The sequence below is a fragment of the Galeopterus variegatus genome, unplaced genomic scaffold (genome assembly GCF_000696425.1).
Source record: "Galeopterus variegatus unplaced genomic scaffold, G_variegatus-3.0.2 Scaffold1, whole genome shotgun sequence".
NCBI lineage: Eukaryota > Metazoa > Chordata > Mammalia > Dermoptera > Cynocephalidae > Galeopterus > Galeopterus variegatus.
In genome coordinates this window covers 1682095-1702093 of record NW_007726112.1, presented here as the reverse complement: position 1 = coordinate 1702093, position 19999 = coordinate 1682095, and the positions used below count along the sequence as shown (strand labels likewise).

The 19999-nt window shown below is 35.9% G+C and overlaps 1 protein-coding gene across 1 annotated transcript in view; it reads right to left on the bottom strand.

Annotated features, from left to right (window-relative positions):
• Positions 1 to 927: 927 nt before the first annotated feature.
• Positions 928 to 19999, bottom strand: part of IFIH1 (interferon induced with helicase C domain 1) — a 55277-nt gene continuing 36205 nt past the window's right edge. Inside the window, exons 6-16 of the mRNA XM_008582662.1 lie at positions 17002 to 17212; positions 15970 to 16187; positions 14639 to 14755; positions 12840 to 12963; positions 12036 to 12311; positions 11271 to 11530; positions 8488 to 8637; positions 7067 to 7228; positions 3701 to 3891; positions 3075 to 3165; positions 928 to 2973 (exon numbers count right to left, since the gene is read on the bottom strand). Of these exons, the coding sequence (XP_008580884.1) occupies positions 2794 to 2973; positions 3075 to 3165; positions 3701 to 3891; positions 7067 to 7228; positions 8488 to 8637; positions 11271 to 11530; positions 12036 to 12311; positions 12840 to 12963; positions 14639 to 14755; positions 15970 to 16187; positions 17002 to 17212 (1980 nt within the window). The 3' untranslated portion in view covers positions 928 to 2793. The remainder of the gene's footprint in view (positions 2974 to 3074; positions 3166 to 3700; positions 3892 to 7066; positions 7229 to 8487; positions 8638 to 11270; positions 11531 to 12035; positions 12312 to 12839; positions 12964 to 14638; positions 14756 to 15969; positions 16188 to 17001; positions 17213 to 19999) is intronic.

Here is a 19999-nt window from a genome sequence, read left to right as displayed (position 1 = left end):
ATGTTCAATTGAATTGAAAACAGCACCAGAAACGTTCTTATCTCTAAGGCATAATGCTCTGCTATAGGGACTATTAAAGTGCAGAGAGGAAAATATTCACCTCTGTAACAGCACTTTTCACTTTGAACAATTACTTGTGACATGCACTAATCTTCCTTTGGGAAACTATTTCTTATGCATGTTTCTGTTGTCTTAATGTCTTACATTCAAACTATTTGTGCAAACTCTAAATTACTGTGTTTTAATTTCATATGGCCTAAAATGACCTCAGACTTTCGGGTGTGTGCTTTACATTCCGTATCCACAAGGTCTACCAATGTTCTGTTGACGTGGAAGCATTTGTTCTAAAATTTCCTGACACTTTAGGGCCTTTTGAACTTTCCTTGAGACACAGACTACAGCCAGTGCACCTGTTTTGTGAGATTCTTGCAATGCCTTTTAATAGACATGAACTTCATTCAAATGTGTAATGTACTCAGCAGGTATTTACCCTACCCTTCATATTGCCACCAGTCATTTAAGGCAAGGTCTTAAAATGAAAGCAGCCAGGAGGGAAGCCAGAAACATGGACTATGAGAATGTCATAGTTGTAAGGGATCTTTGATAACATTTAATCCAACCTCTCATTTTACAGGAGAAGAAATACAGGCTCTGTGAGATGAGGTCGTTCAAGGTCACCCAATCAATTGAAGGTCTTATGGGGACTAAAACTCAGACACCCTAACTCCCAGGCTGATGTGTACATCATAAGCATATTCTGTAAGTGAACCTAAAATATGATGAGTATTAAACTGTTCAGTAACAATCAAGTAAAATGCTACAACAATTATAGCTTTTTTTTTGAAAGAAAAATGTGCACCACAGTTCAAGGTTGCAGGTACCCTCACATAATAAGTTTTATACCATTTGAAACATGTATTTTAAAACTTTAAATTAGAAATAACACTTTTATATTGGAAAAAATTACTGGAAAACATAGATGAAAAACGTGATATTTGTTGACACCTCAAAAACAGTCTACATATGTTATAGTAATACATTTAGCTATTTATGCATTTGGTTTCTTGCATAGTTTCCAAAACATTCTAGAAGACAGCAATACTTTTAATGGAATCAGCTTGAGTTTTTTATAGTATTTTAAGAAAACTACAATCTTCTTTTGTCCTCTTGAATTCCCAAGAGCTCAAATTAGTTAATATTCTTCTTTGCTTAGGTCTTATCAGGAAAAGTTTCAAGACTTCTTTAATATTGAACTCAATTAACCCATCAGAGCTACAGAAGAATTTTCTTTTCACTTGCTCCAATATTTTGTTTCTCTTTAGTCACAGGAAGTAACTGTTTGCGTGGAGCAAGCCATCTGTGAGACTTGGTCAGTTGTGGTTTTTGTCTCAGTCATGTGGCTCTTCCATGCCAAAAGAGGCTGTTTGTCTACTGTAAGCATGTTCTGTAGTGCAGACTTTTGGCCCTGTATCCATCTCCAAATGATAGTACTTTGTTCAGAAGCACAGAAAATGTCACAGCCACCAAGAGGTTACTCTTCCTCCTGGGACTGGGAAGGGGTGGAGGCAGCCATTTGCTCTTTATTCTCTAATAACATTTAGTATCTGATCCCTGTGAAGTCCTGTGCCCTGTGCAAAACCCTAGACTGGAAGGTAAGCTGCTCTCCATAGGCACGGGTAATATCATTTACCCATTACTCTGTTATTAGGTAGTTTTCCAGCATAATGTTATGTTTGTGGAGGAGAAGGCCAAGTAAGCCAGCCTTAAACTACTTGATGCTGCTTCTTAATAATGCCATGTCTTTTATGGTGCTTTATATTTTTTAAAGTGCTTTTCTATGGATACATGTGGCATTTAATCACAAAGACTGGGAAAGCTGTGTGGGAGGCAGAATTCTAAGATGGCCCCCAAGATTCCCACCTGCTGCTCTGAATAATCCCCTTGTCCTGAGTGTGGGCAGGATATATGGACATGATGGGATAGTCACTCCTCCAATTACAGTTAAGTTATATAAGACTCTGTCTTTGCAAACTGGAGAGAGTGATTTCTTGCTGGCTTTGAAGGAGCAAATATCTGTGCTTGGAAAGGGCTATAAGCAGGTTGTGCAGTAAAGGTGTTCCTAGCAGCTGACAGCAATCCCCAGAAAACAGCCAGAAAGAAAACAAGAATCCTAGTCAGACAGCTGCAAGGAAACGGGTTCTGCCAACAATTTGAATGAGCTTGAAAGTGGATTCTTCCCTAGTACCTCCAGATGAGAACATAGTCTGGCTGACCCCATGACTTCACACCCTTGTGAGAGCCTGAGCAGAGGACCCTGTCCAGACCTCTGACCTATAGAACATGTGCTATAACAAACATGTGTTGTTTTAAGCCAATAAATTTGTGGCAATTTTTTATACAGAAATAGAAGTCTTAGAAAAGCAAAGGCAGATAATGTCATAGCCATTTCACCAATAGGAAGACTTGTTCAGAAAGATGAACTGATTTACCTTATTTTACTGGAAAATCAGTGACAGAACTGAGATTGGTACCTTGGATTCTCATTTATACTCCAGCATTCTCTCCACAGGACTATAAAGCTGCACACTAATGAACATTATTGGTAGATTTGCCTTACCTCCACCCACCAGCAAGATGGGAAATTGAAAGCATGGTATATTGTGTGTCCTTAAAGAGTGCAGGGAGAGTAAAGCAATGATTTTATTAATTCTCACATCAGTTCTGTAGTATAATGAAAACATTAATCAAAATCATATTAAATGTTAATATTTTTTAAAAATCTTGAATCAAATGCTAATCCTCATCACTAAACAAACAATATTCTGAATAGTCAAGATCAGGAAATGTGATAGGTAATTCCACCCACTTTTTGTATTGTTTCTTTGGTGAATTATTTTTGAAAACTACTACAAAATTCCTTATTTTGAGACAAGGCAAATCTAAGCCTTTGTGCACCATCATCGTTCCCCAAGGCTGGAAAACAAAAGAGAGAGCAAGAAGAAAAATTAAATGCACATTCAATGAAATGTTCCTTTTGGCCAGAGTGAAAACTGAGCCCGTAGCAATTTACTCACCTGGCCACACTTGCAGATAATCTCGCCATTTGTTTGATAGTCAGCAAACTTCTTTTGCAGTGCTTTGTTTTCTCTCACAATGTAGAGTTCCCTAAAAAGATCAGGGAGCGAGAATCATCACTGAGAATTGGCAAAATACCTGTCTGCAATCCACGGGTGCCTGTTGTTGGACCTGAAGCTCATCCACAAGTATGCACTGTCCCACATCTCGATCCTTCTCTCCCTCTTGCTTCCCAGGATTGTCATGGCAAATCAGGCAGGTGCCCCCTTCTACACATACCTCTCACGGAGTATGTTGCCTTTTGTGACTTCTTTGAAGTCCATTGGTTGTTTAAACTTGACTCTAGTTGTTCAAAAGTTTGAGAGCAATACTGAACATGCACAATTCATGTGCCTTGAATCAAAATGGCTTTGGGTCTCATACTTCTCCCTTCCTGCCCCAGTGAAGTTAATTTCAAAAATAGACATTTGAATATAATATATTTACTATAATTGGGGGGCTAAAGGAGGGGAGTTGTAAAAAAAAAAAAACGGATTCTCGTGTGCGTTATTCTAGAAGAACCTTCATAATACAACCTGTTTCACCCTTTGTAGAGAAACTTAAAAATGGGTCTTCATGAACTCACTTGAATGCTGGTGTCATGTTGACATGATGCATCTTCTCAATCACATGGATATCTTCCCCAGAACAGGCTAGCACACTGCAGTTTTTGCAAAGGAAAGTTATTAGTGATGGGTTGTCCTTGTAATATTTTGCGATACTTCTCTTGATCTTCATTTTCTTTTCCATTATACTTTGTAACTGTAATTCCAAAATCTGCACAGAAAAAGGAATAGTCATTTTTTTTTCCATAGAAGTCCTGGAATTCAGAGATCTTAGATAGTTGTGAATATACACACTTATCTCACTGTCTAGGAGATAAAATAATGAGGGAATGTCCCCCCGAATCTAGCATATAATCTTCTCCTGTAATCATAGAAATGTGAAACTCTCACGTGTTCAAAAAACAGGTCATTCAATTTTAGAAAAGTTCTATTATGAGAAAGTCTTCAGCAATATTTATCAAAAAAAAAAAAAAAAAAATAAGCAAACTCTTCCTACGGCTTCCCCTCACTAATTCTGACCCATAAAATAGGCCTAAACTTCTCTGCATGGAATCTCTTGAAAGAAATAAGCACTGCTGTTCCATTACCCACGGTCTCCTCTTATCCAGGTTAAGCCCCCAGTTCCTCTCATCTTTCCTCACATGTTGTAATTTTCAGAACTTTTGCCATCTTAATCAGTCTCCTCTTAACTTATTTGTAACAGAAACTGTTAGTTTCCCACTCAGTTTCCATTTTCCCTAGCAGCAGAGCCATAATTTTATTCTGGGTGGAAATATGCTAACTAAATGACTACATTTCCAAGCCGGTGGCCAACTTGATGTAAGAAGTTGTTGAGTGGAATTTTCGGAAAAGCTTCTTAAAAATTAGGTAGTTAGCATGTGCATTCTTTGCCCTTACCATCTGCCTATTTCTTACCTAGAATAAGGATGTATCATTTGCAATTCTAGAAGCCATCTTTGGCCTTGAGAATATAAAGGCAGAGAACAGAGAGAAGGTGTCTGGATCCCTCATGACATTATGGAGCCTGTATTCCCAGTATTTCTTATATGGGAGAATATGGCTGTAAACCCCTCGATTCCATGCTCTGAGTAGAAGCAAAACTTATTTTATACCAGACAATCTTGTTTATGAGAGATATGAAACTTGAGATAGGCACTGGCCAGTGTTCATACCAACACAACTTCACAGCAGAAAAACCTGGTACTTGAATAATTTAACTCCAAATAATCTATAATGAGAGATTCATACTAAATTGTGAAGGAAGCCAGTAGTTTTTTTTACGACCGATGGAAGTTTTCAGTAAAAGTAAATTATTAGTACTGATGAACAAAGCAGAGTGCCCTTCTTTTTGGCTTCTGCCTCTGTATTTTAGGCCTCTATTTGAGGCAGCCATGTTTAGCAAAGAAAAGAGAACAAAACCCTGCAAGCAAACTTCTAGGACGTATAATAATTTAATCAGACAACTGCAAAGACTAAATTCATATGTAGATTATAACAATATAATAAGTTGGAATATTCTGTTCACTATAAGTGTAATCAGGTTGCTCTTGTAAGACATTCAGTTCAGTGAGCTAATAAAAATGTGACCTAGCATACGATTACCTACACATGGGCAATTAAGAAATACCTATGAGTGAGACAGAAAAAAATAAATAAAACCAAGTTTAGTGGATAAATATGTAAGCAGGATATCAGAAGCCGAAAGAATAGCCCTAAAACAATAAAAGGATATGAAATAAAGGGACAAAAAAAGAAAAGAAATCATAGTGAATACATGCAAGGCACAGCTATAGTCAGCCTTAGTCAAAATAAAATGTAATAATGTAGCAAACGTTGTTGGGTCAACGCAAGGAAAAATGTCTAATATCCTCAATTTGCTCCCAGAAGTCTTATTTGATTTTAAGAAATTTGTAGTTATGTATAAACTCTGTACATGACATGGAAAATAGATTTCGCCCGAAATGTCAACTCTCACCATTTATTAGTGGTTGCCTGAACACTGTGTTGAGTAGCAATGTTTGCAAGAGGCTCTGAACAGATTAGTGGTGGCATGCACCCCACGTCACTGCTATTCCTGCTGTGAATTAATTCATGTGGAGTAGTTTTAGAATGGCAGGTCTTGCCAAAGGAGACCTAAAAAGGTTTTCCATTCTGGACTCCCAAAGTGACTGTGTCTTTTTCTAGATTGCTTGGAAAAGTTTACCCATAAACTTGAGAGATTGTCTTAGAGTTTACCCTAAACGACTAGTCTTAAAACATCAACCTTTGTAAATATCTACTTGAGTCATTCTCCTAGGACATTAAACATGAGGCAGTAACTTTCCAGTGGCATTATTTGGTAACACAAGTTTGATTTGACATTCCAAAATGTTTGGTTTGCCTTCCACTTATATGTAAAGGGGTTTTAAAATACAAATTTGCGTAGAAACCTGGCCAGGAAACCTTGGAGTTGGTTACAGCAATGCACACCAATTTGAAAGCATCCCTTTCATGAAACGCTATTTAGGGTAGAGCCAATTCCAATGTTAAGAAACTAACATTCACACCCATATGCAAGGGTGTGAATTTTCTTCTAAATGGATTGTTTGCTATTATAGTAGTTGAGTCTTTAATTCAGTGGTATGGGGGATTTCCTGAAATACTGTAGAAATACATTCTTCCTTCACTGCATCCCTTCACACAACTCAAATAACTCTATGTTAGTAAACTGAGTTGCAGCTAGATAGTATATTATGTACATTCTCATTGTTCAGATTCAGCCTCAATGTCACTCCCTCTAAGAGACCTTCCTCAACCATCCAATCTAAAATATCCATCTAGGGACTTGTTTCACATCACCCTCTTCTAATTCTCTAACATTTATATCTATATGATGCATTTCTTATTTTTTTTTACATCTGTTTATTACTTCTTTTCTCCAAACTTCACCAGGCACGCACTAGAATATAAGCTTCATGCAGGGAGGTTCCTGCTCCCTGTGTTGTTTGCTTCCATGTTTGCTATTCCATAGCACATGGTAGGTATTTTATAAATATTTCTGGAATAAAAAAATTGTGCCTGTACAAACAGATTGGACCAAACCAAAATTACCAGTTTGTGTTAAATGGATGCGTTGTGGATCTGTTGTGGATCAAGGGAAACCCAAATTTACATTACCAAAGTTTACGGTTGGTTTCACTGGAATGAGCAATGGCTCCCTGACACTTCCTGCCCATCATGGATCTTGAATCTCTGGGTGTGAATCTGGACAAAGCATAGCTCAACAGACTGGAACTTATAATTCGACACAATTTCTGTCTGGAGACTTAGCCACAGAGATATCAATGGCAACCTCATGCAGCCATTTTAAAGTAAAAACTAAATTTGGAGGTAGCCAAAAATAATACCTTATGAGCATACTCCTCTTGTTTCATATTTTGAACATGGTGTATTGCTTTATACATCATCTTCTCTCGGAAATCATTAACTGTCTCACGTTCAATAACTCCCGCACCGCTGTGGGCAACTATGACATAGGTGCTCTCATCAGCTCTGGCTCGACCACGGGCCTGAGAACATAAAGAAATCAAGCAATTGAAAAGTTATGCCTTGCTACAAACTCGCCTGGTTTGGGCCTGGAATGACTGACATTCATTGCTTAGCATCCCAGCCTTCAAGTAATCTCTTTATTCTCAGTAAAGTTAGTTATTACCCATTTCTTGTAAGTCAGATCTTTGAAACTTAAAATGTGCTATAATACAGAAACAGTGTTTTAGAGTGATGGTGATTAGGTCCCCACACCAGCCTCAAAGGCCTCAATAACATAATACCATCCTGTCCAGCCTTTTTGTCCCCAGAGCTCCTCTCTCAAACCATGGGGACCATGATCAGTGACTTGGACTGGGGGATCCTCTGTCTGGCAGGAGGAATGAATGCAGAGAAGGGGCATCTCTTGGCATCAGGGCTTTTGAGAGTGCAGGTCTGTTTCTGGCATCCAACACTGGATTTTGAGCACATTTTCCCATGGAAACATGCTCAACATGGTGATAAATTTCTATAAGCCTCTTTAAAAAGTGATATTCAGGTACGTGCTGAATAATAGAAACTTTTGTGGCCTGGCCCAGAAGCCTAACCATCAACTATAATATTATCCTCAAGAAAAAATACATCCTGGAATAAAATTACTTCCTAATTTAATGGTTGTCTGGTTATCTTAGTCTTCTATGATTTGCCTTCCATCCAAGGATGCCATTTGTAGTATTTAAACAACAACAACAACAACAACAACAACAAACCTTTAGTTAACTTTTAGAAAGAGTATTATATTTATTAGTCAGCCTAACTCCTGTATGTACTCAACAAAAAGTAACAGTAATACTGTTAACATAGGTGGGTAAGAGATAAAGTAAAATTTGAATGGAAACTTGAACATCTCCTTCTATGGGCATGTTACTCTGTCAGACATTTGTGGTTCAGTGTGCTTCAGATTCCTGGTCCAGTTGGGGACTCAGAGGCATCCTAGGAATGAGGAAGCCTCTTTTGACTCTGACAAATAAGGACAGTGTCATGGTCCTGGAAAGGGTATAGAAATAACAACCAAAGAAGAGTTGTTGTTTAAAAATACAATAGGTATCTGGTTGTCACATGAATTAAACTACAGCAGTATAAAAAGGCAGTGATGCAAGCTCTTTAAGAATACTGCTTTAGCAGGAAAAAGGATAAATATTTAAAACTAAAGGGATATTTCATGCTGTTTACTGACAGAAAGCAATTAAAATAGGAACACAGAAATAAAATCAACGTATTAGATGGAGATGTCTGAATGTACCTGGACCATGGCTATTTCATTAGTGACGAGACCATAACGGATAACTACATTACATTCTTTGATATCCAGACCTTCTTCTGCCACTGTGGTAGCGATAAGCAGATTTATTTTTCCAGTACGAAATTTGCTAATGACTTCTTTTTGTTCATTCTGTAGAAACATTTTAATAAATTAAATTTTGTGATGCTAAACACATTAAAATCTTCTAATTAGTACAAGAAATAATAAATTGCAACTGGTCAGTGTAAATCAAAGAATTAGATCATACATGGATTTGCTGCCATCTGTTTTTGGCATTGAGCAAAAACATAATGGTGATACAACATTTGATTTCCAATCTGGGATTACCACATGATAACAAAAATATTTCCATCCTCCAGTCTGGAGGTGGGAAGACCATCATTTATGCCAAGGAAATAAACTAATGGGCAACTTGGGAGGAAGAAAGGAGAAGATGCTGTTGGTGGAGAAAATGATATGGCAATGAGAAGGTACAATGGGCTTTTTTTTTCTATGTTAAATTTAGAATCTTTAATATTCATAGAATAAGATTCAGTGATACTTTTATAGATTGTTGAGTTTTGAATCACAGAGAAAATGCACATTTAGAGTCATTCAAGCAAGAAACGTATGGAATGTTCCTTAAAGGACAAGTGAGAAACTGAAAACACTGGCTGCCTCCAGAGAGGGGAGCTGGAAGACTGGAGGACAGTGGTATGCCCTGTATCCTAATAATTTTGAGTGAGGCAAATATATTACCTTTTCAAAGGGATGATATAAATAAAATTGTAGAACAGGTGATTAAAAACATAATAAAACAACAATTTTTAAATGAAAAAAATCTGAATTTTGGAAGTTAATATAAGTAAATTAAAATGTGCTCTTTGGCCCTTGCATAAGAAGACTGGGTGAGCATAAGCCTAGCCCAATATGTCCAGTGTAGTTTTATTTTCATATCTACTGTCACCATAGCTGTTGGCATTGGTGCACTTCCACAATATCTTTTGCCCCCATAAGTTAAGTAAAAATGGAACCTGCCAGACCAACAGTGTGTTCTCCCATCCCCTTCCCTTTCTTCTCAGAGGCAGCATGAGTCCTGATTTGTCCCCTAACTGCTAAAGAACCCTGTAGAAAGGCCCCTCTTGAGTCTTTGATTTTCTCTCTTCTGCCGTAACATCCATTGATAAAAATTTACATGTCCTTGGATTTTAGCAAAAGATGTCTGTGCTTTAATTTAAAGGAGTACCTTTACCTTTCATAATAAAAATTTCTGACACAATGAAAGATCATCAAATCACATCAAACAGATGCTTAACTCCTCTCCTAATGAGTAACTTCACCCCAGTTTACAAGGTAAGGATGCCGGGAGGGAGGAAGGGAGTATGTTGGACATTTTGGCACACAGTTCCCAGGTTTGAAATGGATAGGAACAGAGAGTAGCTTGTAAACATATTTTTCATTTGCACCTCACCTCTTTTCAAAGAGGATCTAAGGCCACTTACAACACTGAAGCATGTAGTATCATAACACTGAAGCTAATATAATAGAAATATAATATAATATATAATATATAATATAATATAATATAATATAATACAATACAATATAATAATAGAATAGAATAGAAACTGAAAAACAGAACCCATACTGATAGAGTATTACTTGTAAGGATTAACACAGAGGCTGTGAAACTGAACTTCAGTTTTGCCTGTGGGCTTCCTGGAAGCTAAGGCAAAAAGAAAAATGCATTAAGTAAACTACTTCTCATCAAAATGGAGGATACAAGCTTGTTATCCAAGGAAAGCAGTGCTTCCTCTGGCACTAAATTTTAGAGGCAACTCTAACATAAGTGCATGTAGAAGGTATATTGAGAGTTATAGCGGACAATTTCAATAATTTTTTTCTCAACAAACACCGAAACAGGTTTTTTCAGTTTTTTTTTTTTTTTTCTGGGGCGGGGGTGGGGGGGTTTGGCTGGTACAGGGATTTAACCCTGGACCTTGGTGTTAGCAGCACCATGCTAAACCAACTGAGCTAACTGGCCAGCTCCACTAAAACAAATTTAATTTGCTCCATTGGCCTGAATGATGATGACCATAACAGAATTGAAGTACTCCCTTGTCCTGTAAGATTCAAGGTCATTATGAATTTAGCCTTCAGAAGAATATTTTACTCTAACAAGACATTATTGTTTCACCCATTTTGTAATGTCTACAAGTGCCTTTTTTTTCTCTCCCAAGTGTTTTTTGTTTTGTTTTACTTTTTTTTTTAACTGCACACACAACAAGCAGCATAATAAAATGAAGAAAACAAAACCAACCGGCCACACAAAAACCTTAGAAGGATGAGAAAATCTCTCATAACCTCGAATTTCATTAGACATCAAATGCTTTAATTTTTTCAAGTTTTCTCACGTGTGTCATCCTATGTAAACATATTTTGCATAGTTCTAATTATAATGCACACATTTTTGTGGGGGGTTTATTTTTCCAATTGATATTATATTGTAATTATTTCTCCACTTCGTTATTAAGTTTAAATGTCACTCATTTTTGAAAGGGGATCTCAACTAAGAATATCCCTCCAAGTATGTTAAAAAAAAAGAAAAAATTCTTAAGATAACAATTAACCTATCAAATACTGCAGATTAAATTGCTATTAAACTCAAACTTCATTTCAAGGACAAGGTTTTATTCTGTAAATGTATTTGCGGGGTGGTGGGAGAATTGACGGAAAAAGATTATATGCAATTTGAGAAGAGAAGTCCAAAAGGATGTTTATACCTGTGTCATAGGTTTAAACTCACTGCTGTGTCCAGCTCCAATCAGATGATGGGCTTTGACTCCTACTTCTGCAAATTTTTCATTTTCAGTAATCCATTGGGAAAGGGCATATGCACTCTGTCGTGTTTTTGTGAAAATTATTCCTCGTGCTGATTCCTCAGTCCTAGTATATTGTTCCATTATGGTGTTTCTTAATTTGGCCAGCTTTTCATTTTCATGTTCTGGGTTTTCAGCCAGTGTCTTCAATATTTTCTTGTTTTCTTTAAGAAATAATTATAGTGGATATGTTAATTAGCTTGTTTAGCCATTCCACAACATATACATGTATCGAAATATCATGTTGTATACCATAAATATATACAATTTTTATTTGTCAATTATAAAATAAATCAATGAATTTTTAAAAACTATTTTAAAAATAGTCCAAATTAGTAAAATATACAAATAATTTCACCAGCAGACTTAATGTAATGATACACTGAGATGTGGCTCTTCTATAATTAATGTTGTGTTATATCTAATAATCAGGCTAGTTTAATAAATAAATTTATTGTAATCATCCTGACAATAACACTAAATGACCAAATGTTTAATTGTGATTATATAACAACTTATAGCTAATCTGTTCACACCAATTAGAAATAGCCCCAATCTGTGTGAGATTTCTTCTTTTGAAATGATATTTGGAGAGTTTATGAGAAATGATAAGCTCATGTCAAAGAGATAAATGCATGAGACAATTCAACACGTTACTTTGAGTCTTACCAAAAAATAAAGTTATGAGAAATCTATCTGTCTTATCCAGTTTCAAAGATTTCTTTAAATCATCCCCATCTTTATCACTGGAACAATCATCATCACCACTCTCATCACTATCATCTTCTAGGACTGCAAACTTCTTCTCTTTCTCATCATTATAGAAAGTTTCAAGGTGATTATATGCATCAATCATTCGGATTGTGTCATTAATTTGTAGGGCTTCATTGTATTTCCTCAAATGTTCTGCACAAACACGGTCTTTGCGATTTCCTTCTCTTGCAGCTATAAAAGAATATACTACGTAAGTGAAAAAAGAAGGGTACGACCCCCCTAAAATTGTGCTGTGGACTTGAGTATATTTATGATACTGAGTCCAAAATCGGATTCACCTTGGTTTTGAAATGGGCAAGTTAAGGCTGAAAATGTGTGTGAGCTCTAAAAGGGGACAAGTTCTCCAACTTTTCCACTTGCTGCTTGAGCTCTGCATCAGAAAGAACATGTGCCTGATCCCTGAAGAAAATGGCATGAAAAACACAGTAGCTGAGTTTGCCTTTGGGGACAGAGATGTGAATATTTATTTTAATACTTCCAATAAATGAAAGACTCTGGAGATAAAGAGAAAATTGGATGAATAGATACCTCTTTCCTTAGATAAAGAATTAGAACACACTTATGCTTGTCCTACCTGGAACACAGAAATTCTATTTGATATTATTTGCTTTCAGTTTCCTTAGGATTATGTGATATAGTCATCTGAAATCTTGGCATAGACATGGAATAAACTAAGTATTAGATCAAAACACGAATTACCTTTTTTTTCCATTTGAATGGCCCATTGTTCATAGGGTTGAGTTCCAAAATCTGACATTGGACTCATTTGGCAATAAGTTTGAATCTTTGTCATTATTTCTAGAAGTTTCTCCTTAAATGGATCCTAAAAATAAATTATACACTTATCATTATGCATTTGTATTGTTAAAGAAATAATGTTATCTTTGTTAAAAGTCTCCATGTTATAATAAATTTGATTTGGAATCTTTATCTAGACAAAGGAACAAGTTAATCACTGATTACTTCTTCATAGATTTATTTTTTCAGCTTCTTTTTTATCTCCACCATCAAGCCACACCTGCACCACCACTATGTATCCCTGCTGAAATTTCAGCTTAACAGTTTTACAGAAGTAAAGTCAATAAATGATATAAACCCTGAACATTAAAGATAATTTTAAAAACCCATGTATTGAATTAATGCCACAATTATTTAGAAAGCTTACCATCTAATTTAAGAACATTCCCCTTTGAAGAACTGGTTTCAGTATTATTTCTACCAAAATAAAAAGCTGCAGCAGGATTTGAAAAAAGCCAGACACAAAAGAGTATATGGTATATGACTCTTTATATAAAGTTCAAAATGAGTCGCAACTCATTTTTGGTTTTAGAAGTCAGGATAGTAGTTCTCCTGGTAGCATGGTGACTGCAAGGGGAGGGGAGCGTGGGGTACTGGCATGTTCTGTCTCTTGATTTGAATTTTGGCTACACAGGTGTGTTCAGCTTATGAAAATTCAGCAATCAGAACCCTGATGAATTTGTACTTTTCTGTATGTGCGTTATATTTTCTATAAAAGCATGCTGAAAGGTTAAGGAAGTTAAAAAAAATGATAAATTCTTTTTAAAAAGTATCCTGAGAAATGAGGTTTTTTAATGATTATGAATAGAAACATACACTTAAACTTATCAGCTAAAACTGAATAAGTGGCAAAAAAGTGAAAGTGAATAAAATAATTCAAATGTACTAGTGCAGATAGAATAGAGAGTAGTTTTTTCAGAATTAAAAAAGTGATCTATGAAGGTTGTTCACTAACATGAGTTGAGTGCCTACTACATTTCCAGCACTGTATTATCTCCTGCACATATCTCATACCATTTAATCCCAACTTCTTTATAAGGTAGATTTTCTATAGGATTAAATTTATTATCAAGTGCATATGCTAAAATGTATCATGCTTTCTAAATTTTATAGAAGAAAGTATTGACATAATCTACTGGTCAAAATGTTCAAATTGACTCTCAGTTGATTTTTATAATTAGTTAAAATATTTATCAGAAAAGCACCATTAGAGTAAATATTTCACTTCTTTACCATAGCAGTGATTTCCTAAGAAAGTAAATATGAAAATACGAAAATTAGGTATGATTTTCATTATCATTGCCAACTGTAATCTGTAGCAACAAAATGGCTCTGTGGACTGTCAGAAAACCAATCCTGGAATGCATGAAGAAAGCAAAAATGAATAAAATGAACTGTTGTCATCCCTCTTGCTATACAACCCTCACCGCCTCTCATCAACTCCACCCCATGTGGCTCATACATAGCCAAACAATTACTGAGCTACTTTTCATATAAACTATAAAACTAAAAAAAGAATGGAGGAGAGAATTCACAGCAGTGCTTTGCTGTCTAATATCAATCAAAAAGAAAAAACTATAACCTGTTTGCTAAAATGTTTAAATAATGTTGTTTAGATGATTGGTATAAAATAGCCCTTGCCATCTTTCAATTGAGTATGGAATTGCCAATCAAATGGATATAAAATGCTCAGCACATACTTCTCTGGTGTCGTCTGCAATTGCAAACTTCTTGCATGGCTCCTTTATTTGGTCTTTCAGTTGATCTAGATTTTCTTTCACGGTTTTAATTGTAAATGCATCAAGATTAGCACATATCTGAAAAAGAGACATTTTTCAATAATGAAGTAATTAAGTTCTTCCTCTCAATTGATTCAGCGTAGAATTCTTTCTAATGTAAGAAATACGTAGCATGTAATTTGTAGCATAAGAGTAGCATACAATTTCATGTAAGTAATATGTAGCATTACTTGCTAAATATAGTATTTTAGTATTGTTTTATTGTGGATCTGATTACCCAATAACCAATAACATTTGTCCTGATATAGTAAAAAGAAGTTTTTAAATCAAGTTGGTGGATAATTGCAGAAAAAGGTTTGTTTATTTTCATTTCTTAAATTCCATTTTCTAGCTGGAAAAATTGACATGGAAAGAGTATAGCACCTTACAGAGATTGAGAAAGAATGGTCTTGAGATCACCATATTATGTGAGGCACATTAAAGGTCTTCCTGACATCCGTCAACCATATGACCACCGTCTTCAAAACATAGAGGGCAGTGCAAAGCTGTGAGTAGCCTTAGCCCATGCACCTGCATTATCAGGCTGTAGAGTCCTTAATCCTAGTAATAAATTATATTTTAGAGCCAATAATTACATCTCTGAATGTTGTGTCTATTCCACATAATTTTTACTAAATTCAACTTAAAGTAAGAGACTTAAAATTCCAATGCCACTGCCTTGGTACCAATATACTTTGTGGGCTACTCTGATTCATTTAATACCTGAGATCATCAGTAGTACTTTATGTAGTGTTACCACTTTGGAGCAGCTGATGAGTTCATCTTTAATTAATATGTCTATTTCCCTCTTAATTTGAATTATCCAGATTCTTAGAAGCATACATAACAGAAATGATACAGAAACATGCAGTTTTGAAACTCACAGAGTAAGACTTTATCATGTGTGAAAACTAGAAATTTTCGTAGTTTCTGTATATTTCTACACCAAATAGATTCATTAAGTTTAACCGTAGGAGTAGATGTTGAAAAGAAAGCATTCTATTTGTCTCAAATTCTCATTAATTTTATCCACTCTCCATATTTTTTATGATATTGTTTTGTGTCATAGCTATTTATTAAGTCATACCACTGTTTTGTAGAAGATCGAGTATATTTATGGTAGTTAAAGCAAATAGATTTCACTTAACTGATGATCATAACTCTTAAACTCAACCTTACTTAAAAAGCCCCAGAAGCACTGGCATTTGTCTTAGCTTTGGTTTTATTGATTATTCATACAGTTAATGACTTACTTTTAAAATGTGTTCTTCAGCTTTGGCTTGCTTTTTGGCTCCTCCAACACCAGGTGAAGCTGTTAGTCCCAGTATCTGAGGTAGGGGAATCACTGGTTTCTTTTCTTTCTGGAGTCTACTGTTTTTCAACTTCTGTTTTAAATAACGCCTCATGATGTTGTTATAGACGGCTTCTTTGTTGGTGTGATGACATTCATCAATGATAATGAGGGAAAAGTCTTAAAAAAAATTCAAATGATTCATTTGTCCACACTAGCAGGCTATGCAATGAGAGAAGTACTTTTAAGCTACTGAGTTGAGCTGGGGATGCCTTTTCTTGCTTGAGTGGAGCAGCCCTCCCTCACTTTTCAGGAGGCAATCTAACTACACTAGGCATCTGTACATACAAAAGTTCAGGTATACTAACAATGAAATTATCCCTGGTAGATATTATCCCTATTTAATAGACAAGATTTGGGAAGTTTGTAGAGCTAAAATTATTAAAGGGTGGAATTTACATCCCGACTTGTTCGAAAAAAACTCTCAGGGTTACACTTTTGTTCTTTAATAAAATATTTAATTTTAGGTTGGTGAATTTTATTTTTGTTATATAAAGTGAAAACCACACTATTTAAAGAAATAATTTTGCTTTGTTTTAAAATTGCATTTAATTATTATATTATTTTTACTTCCTTTCCTTTCCTTCCATACTCCACAAAATAAGAAAGATTGTATCTCTATTCTATGGAGAAGGCATATCAAACAGGATCCACTCTCAAAAAGAACTTGTGTGAAGTAAATAGAAAGTCAGTGAGTGCTTGATATAATAATGGTATTCTTATGCAGAAGAGCAATCTAATTAAAAATTTATCATCCCCCCATCTCCCAAAGTGTAGAAGAGTTTTAATGAAAACTTAAGCAATGAAAGACAATCTAAACTATGGTTAATTTTTTTATCAACATTAAAAACTATTAACTAATATAAGGCTCTGTTACTATCATTAATATTACTATTAATCCTTCTTTTTTCTAAAAATAAACATTTCCACCAACCTGACAACAGGACACCAGCATCTTCTCCATTTTCTGAGTTTAAAAGGGAGTTTTCAAGGATTTGAGCTGTACTGATAATAACATCATAGGATTTGACAACTTCTGGAAATGATATTTTCAGTTGGGTGTCACCACTTAATCTAATAACACGATACCATTTCTTCAAAAATGGATTGAACTCTTTGCGGAAGAGCTGTTCAACTAATGGTACCTTAAAAAACATGAAGATTTAAACAAAGAGAGAGAAAAAGCATAGTCAAAGCAAAAGGAGTATTGATCCAAGGCCTACTATGTGTCAGGCATTAACAAAGGTGTTTACAGTATCAGTTATTTAGGCATAACAACCTATCCATTATTCTTTGCATTTGTCTGTCAATAAGCATTTATTGCATACTTACTAGGTGCAGACTATGTGTCTGGAACACAAAGGTGTTTAAGATATGGTTGACAACTCTGAGGGACTCAGTCCAGCTGAGCACATGGACCAGGAATAAATAAAACAAAGTAAATCATTGTAACACAATGCAATAACTCTCCAACAGAAACACATACAAAGTGACAGTAAAGAAGAAGCAACTGACCTCTCAGTAGAAGGGATTAGAAGGAATTTTAATCTAGTAAACCATGGGTCAGTAAAGAGATAAATTGAAACTAAATTTGGATAAGAAATACATTTTCAATTTATAGAACAGGTCCAGGCTATAAAGGGCTGTAAACATCAGGGAAAGTATTTTAAATTTAATATAACAGTTCATGGGAGTCTTATGAGCTGTACTATAGAGGTGATTTATTCCTGTCATTTGTTTTGGGATCAGGCCAGAGGCTATATACCTAGAGTATCAGAAGGAGCAGAGAATTTAGAATGAGAAGTAAGGTATTGACTAGGAGAAGGGATGTAGAGTGAACAAAGGAACTGCTGGAACATCTTTGTTGGCTGAGCAAGGAAAAAACAGCAAATAGGTTTGGAAAAAGAGGTGGAAACATTTGTTCCTTTTCAGTTGACTCTCTCTGTGTTGTAATGTCTACTAAGGGTGGCTGGGTTGATACCTCAGTGATACACATTACTAATCTCTCAGAATACCTCCTGGATTAGGGAAAGACCAGACAGGCTATCTTGAAGGTCATGTCCCAAAAGAATTTATACAAGGCAAGCCCAGGAGTGCACAATGTGGTGACTAGAGAGTTGGCAGAAAGAGTTTTAAGGGCAAGCCTCAATGAATGCACATTATACAAAGATATTTCAGAAATTTCATGGGCAAACAGAATTAATAGATACACAAATCTTTCTATGAAGTTTCTTTTTTTGGTAGGGGGTGCAGCTGGCCAGTACAGGGATCAAACCCTGGATCTTGGTGTTATCAGCACCATGCTCTAACCAACTGAGCTAACCAGCCAGCCCATGAACTTAGTTCCCTCATATTTCTCATAATGTGATTACCTGATAATTCAATCAATGGTTACCTTTCCAGTAGTCTGCATGGTATGTGTTATTCTTTTTGTTACTTGAGGTGAGCCTCGTTATGTGTTCAGTAAGGATGGCCTGATACCCTTGGCTGAGGAAAACAGGATATGGAGAACACTGCTTCACATTACTTTTTAGTGGAAATGATGGAGGCTTCTAAGAGTGGATGTCAGAGTGGATGGTGGATTCTAAGAGTGGATGGAGGCTTCTAAGAGTGGATGTCAGAGTGGATGGTGGCTTCTAAGAGTGGATGGAGGCTTCTAAGAGTGGATGTCAGAGTGGATGGTGGCTTCTAAGAGTGGATGGTGGCTTCTAAGAGTGGATGTCAGGCTTCTAAGGGTGGGGGGTGCAGGACAGGGTGAGAGGGAAGAGATAGAATAGAATCCACGAATTCCAAGGAAGCAAAGTAGACTTAAAATCAATAATCAAGGTTGGTGACTGAAAGAATACTACCACAGGATGGAAAAAGTAAGAAGAGAAACTTTCATTGAGTGTTTTGTTCTCTCTCTTTTTTTTCTTCAAAGGAAAGTCTCTCTGGTCTACCTGCCACAAATCACCTGAGAGATTTGGAAAATGCAGACTCCTGAGCCCCACTCAGGAACTAATGACCATCTCTGGGGACAGAGCCTTGAAGCCTTCACTTTAATGAAGCCTCCCATGTGACATTTAAGGCTTTAAAATTTGAGAGCCATGGCTCTTTTTCTCTCTCTTCCACAAAGCCACTCCTGATTCCTTTTTCTAGAAGTGTTATTTCCCTCTCACTGTGCAACACAGAGGGAATATCTGCAAAGGAAGTCAGAAAGAAAAATTCTGAGGAAGAAAGAAATTAAATGTAGTGAAAAAAGCATGATCCAGAGGGAAGAAAGTCAGCCCTGAGAACAGCTACTCTAGCCACTTGCTTTTTATGTGACCTTGAACAAGATCTGAATCATCTCAATCATCTCAATTTCCACATTAAAAAGTGAGGATAATGTTAACCTATTATAGATTTGTGAAAATTAAATGAAATAAAGGCTGTCATATCGTCAGTGTACTCAGAAAACTTCCCTGATAGTTTACTGATTCTTTTATCCTAGCAGTGGAGTATGATGGAAAGGGAAGACCAGTTGATTTTAGAAGATAAGGGTTCACATCTCATCTCTGCTGCTTATTGGCTGGATGATCCCTGAAAGGCCAGCTAAAGTCTTGGAGCCTCAGCTGTCTGATGGGTTAAACAGAGATAATAATGACAATCTCATAGAGTAGCTGTGTGGATTTAATGAGATAATATATTTGAGAGTGCTTTATAAAGTGCAATGAAATATTAATTATTATGCTATCAACATACATCTCTTATCTCTTCTAGACTGTAGATTCCTTGAGGACAGCATATGCATTTTATTTGTCTTTAAATACAGTCATGCTGAATGATTTCATTAAGAACCTCTGTACCATGTAGTGACATAGCAACATGAGGTTCTGCCCACAAAAGATGAGTCAAACCTTCCAAAGAAGCAGCATCCTCTGATCTACAGAACAAAAAGAAGTTGTCACAAG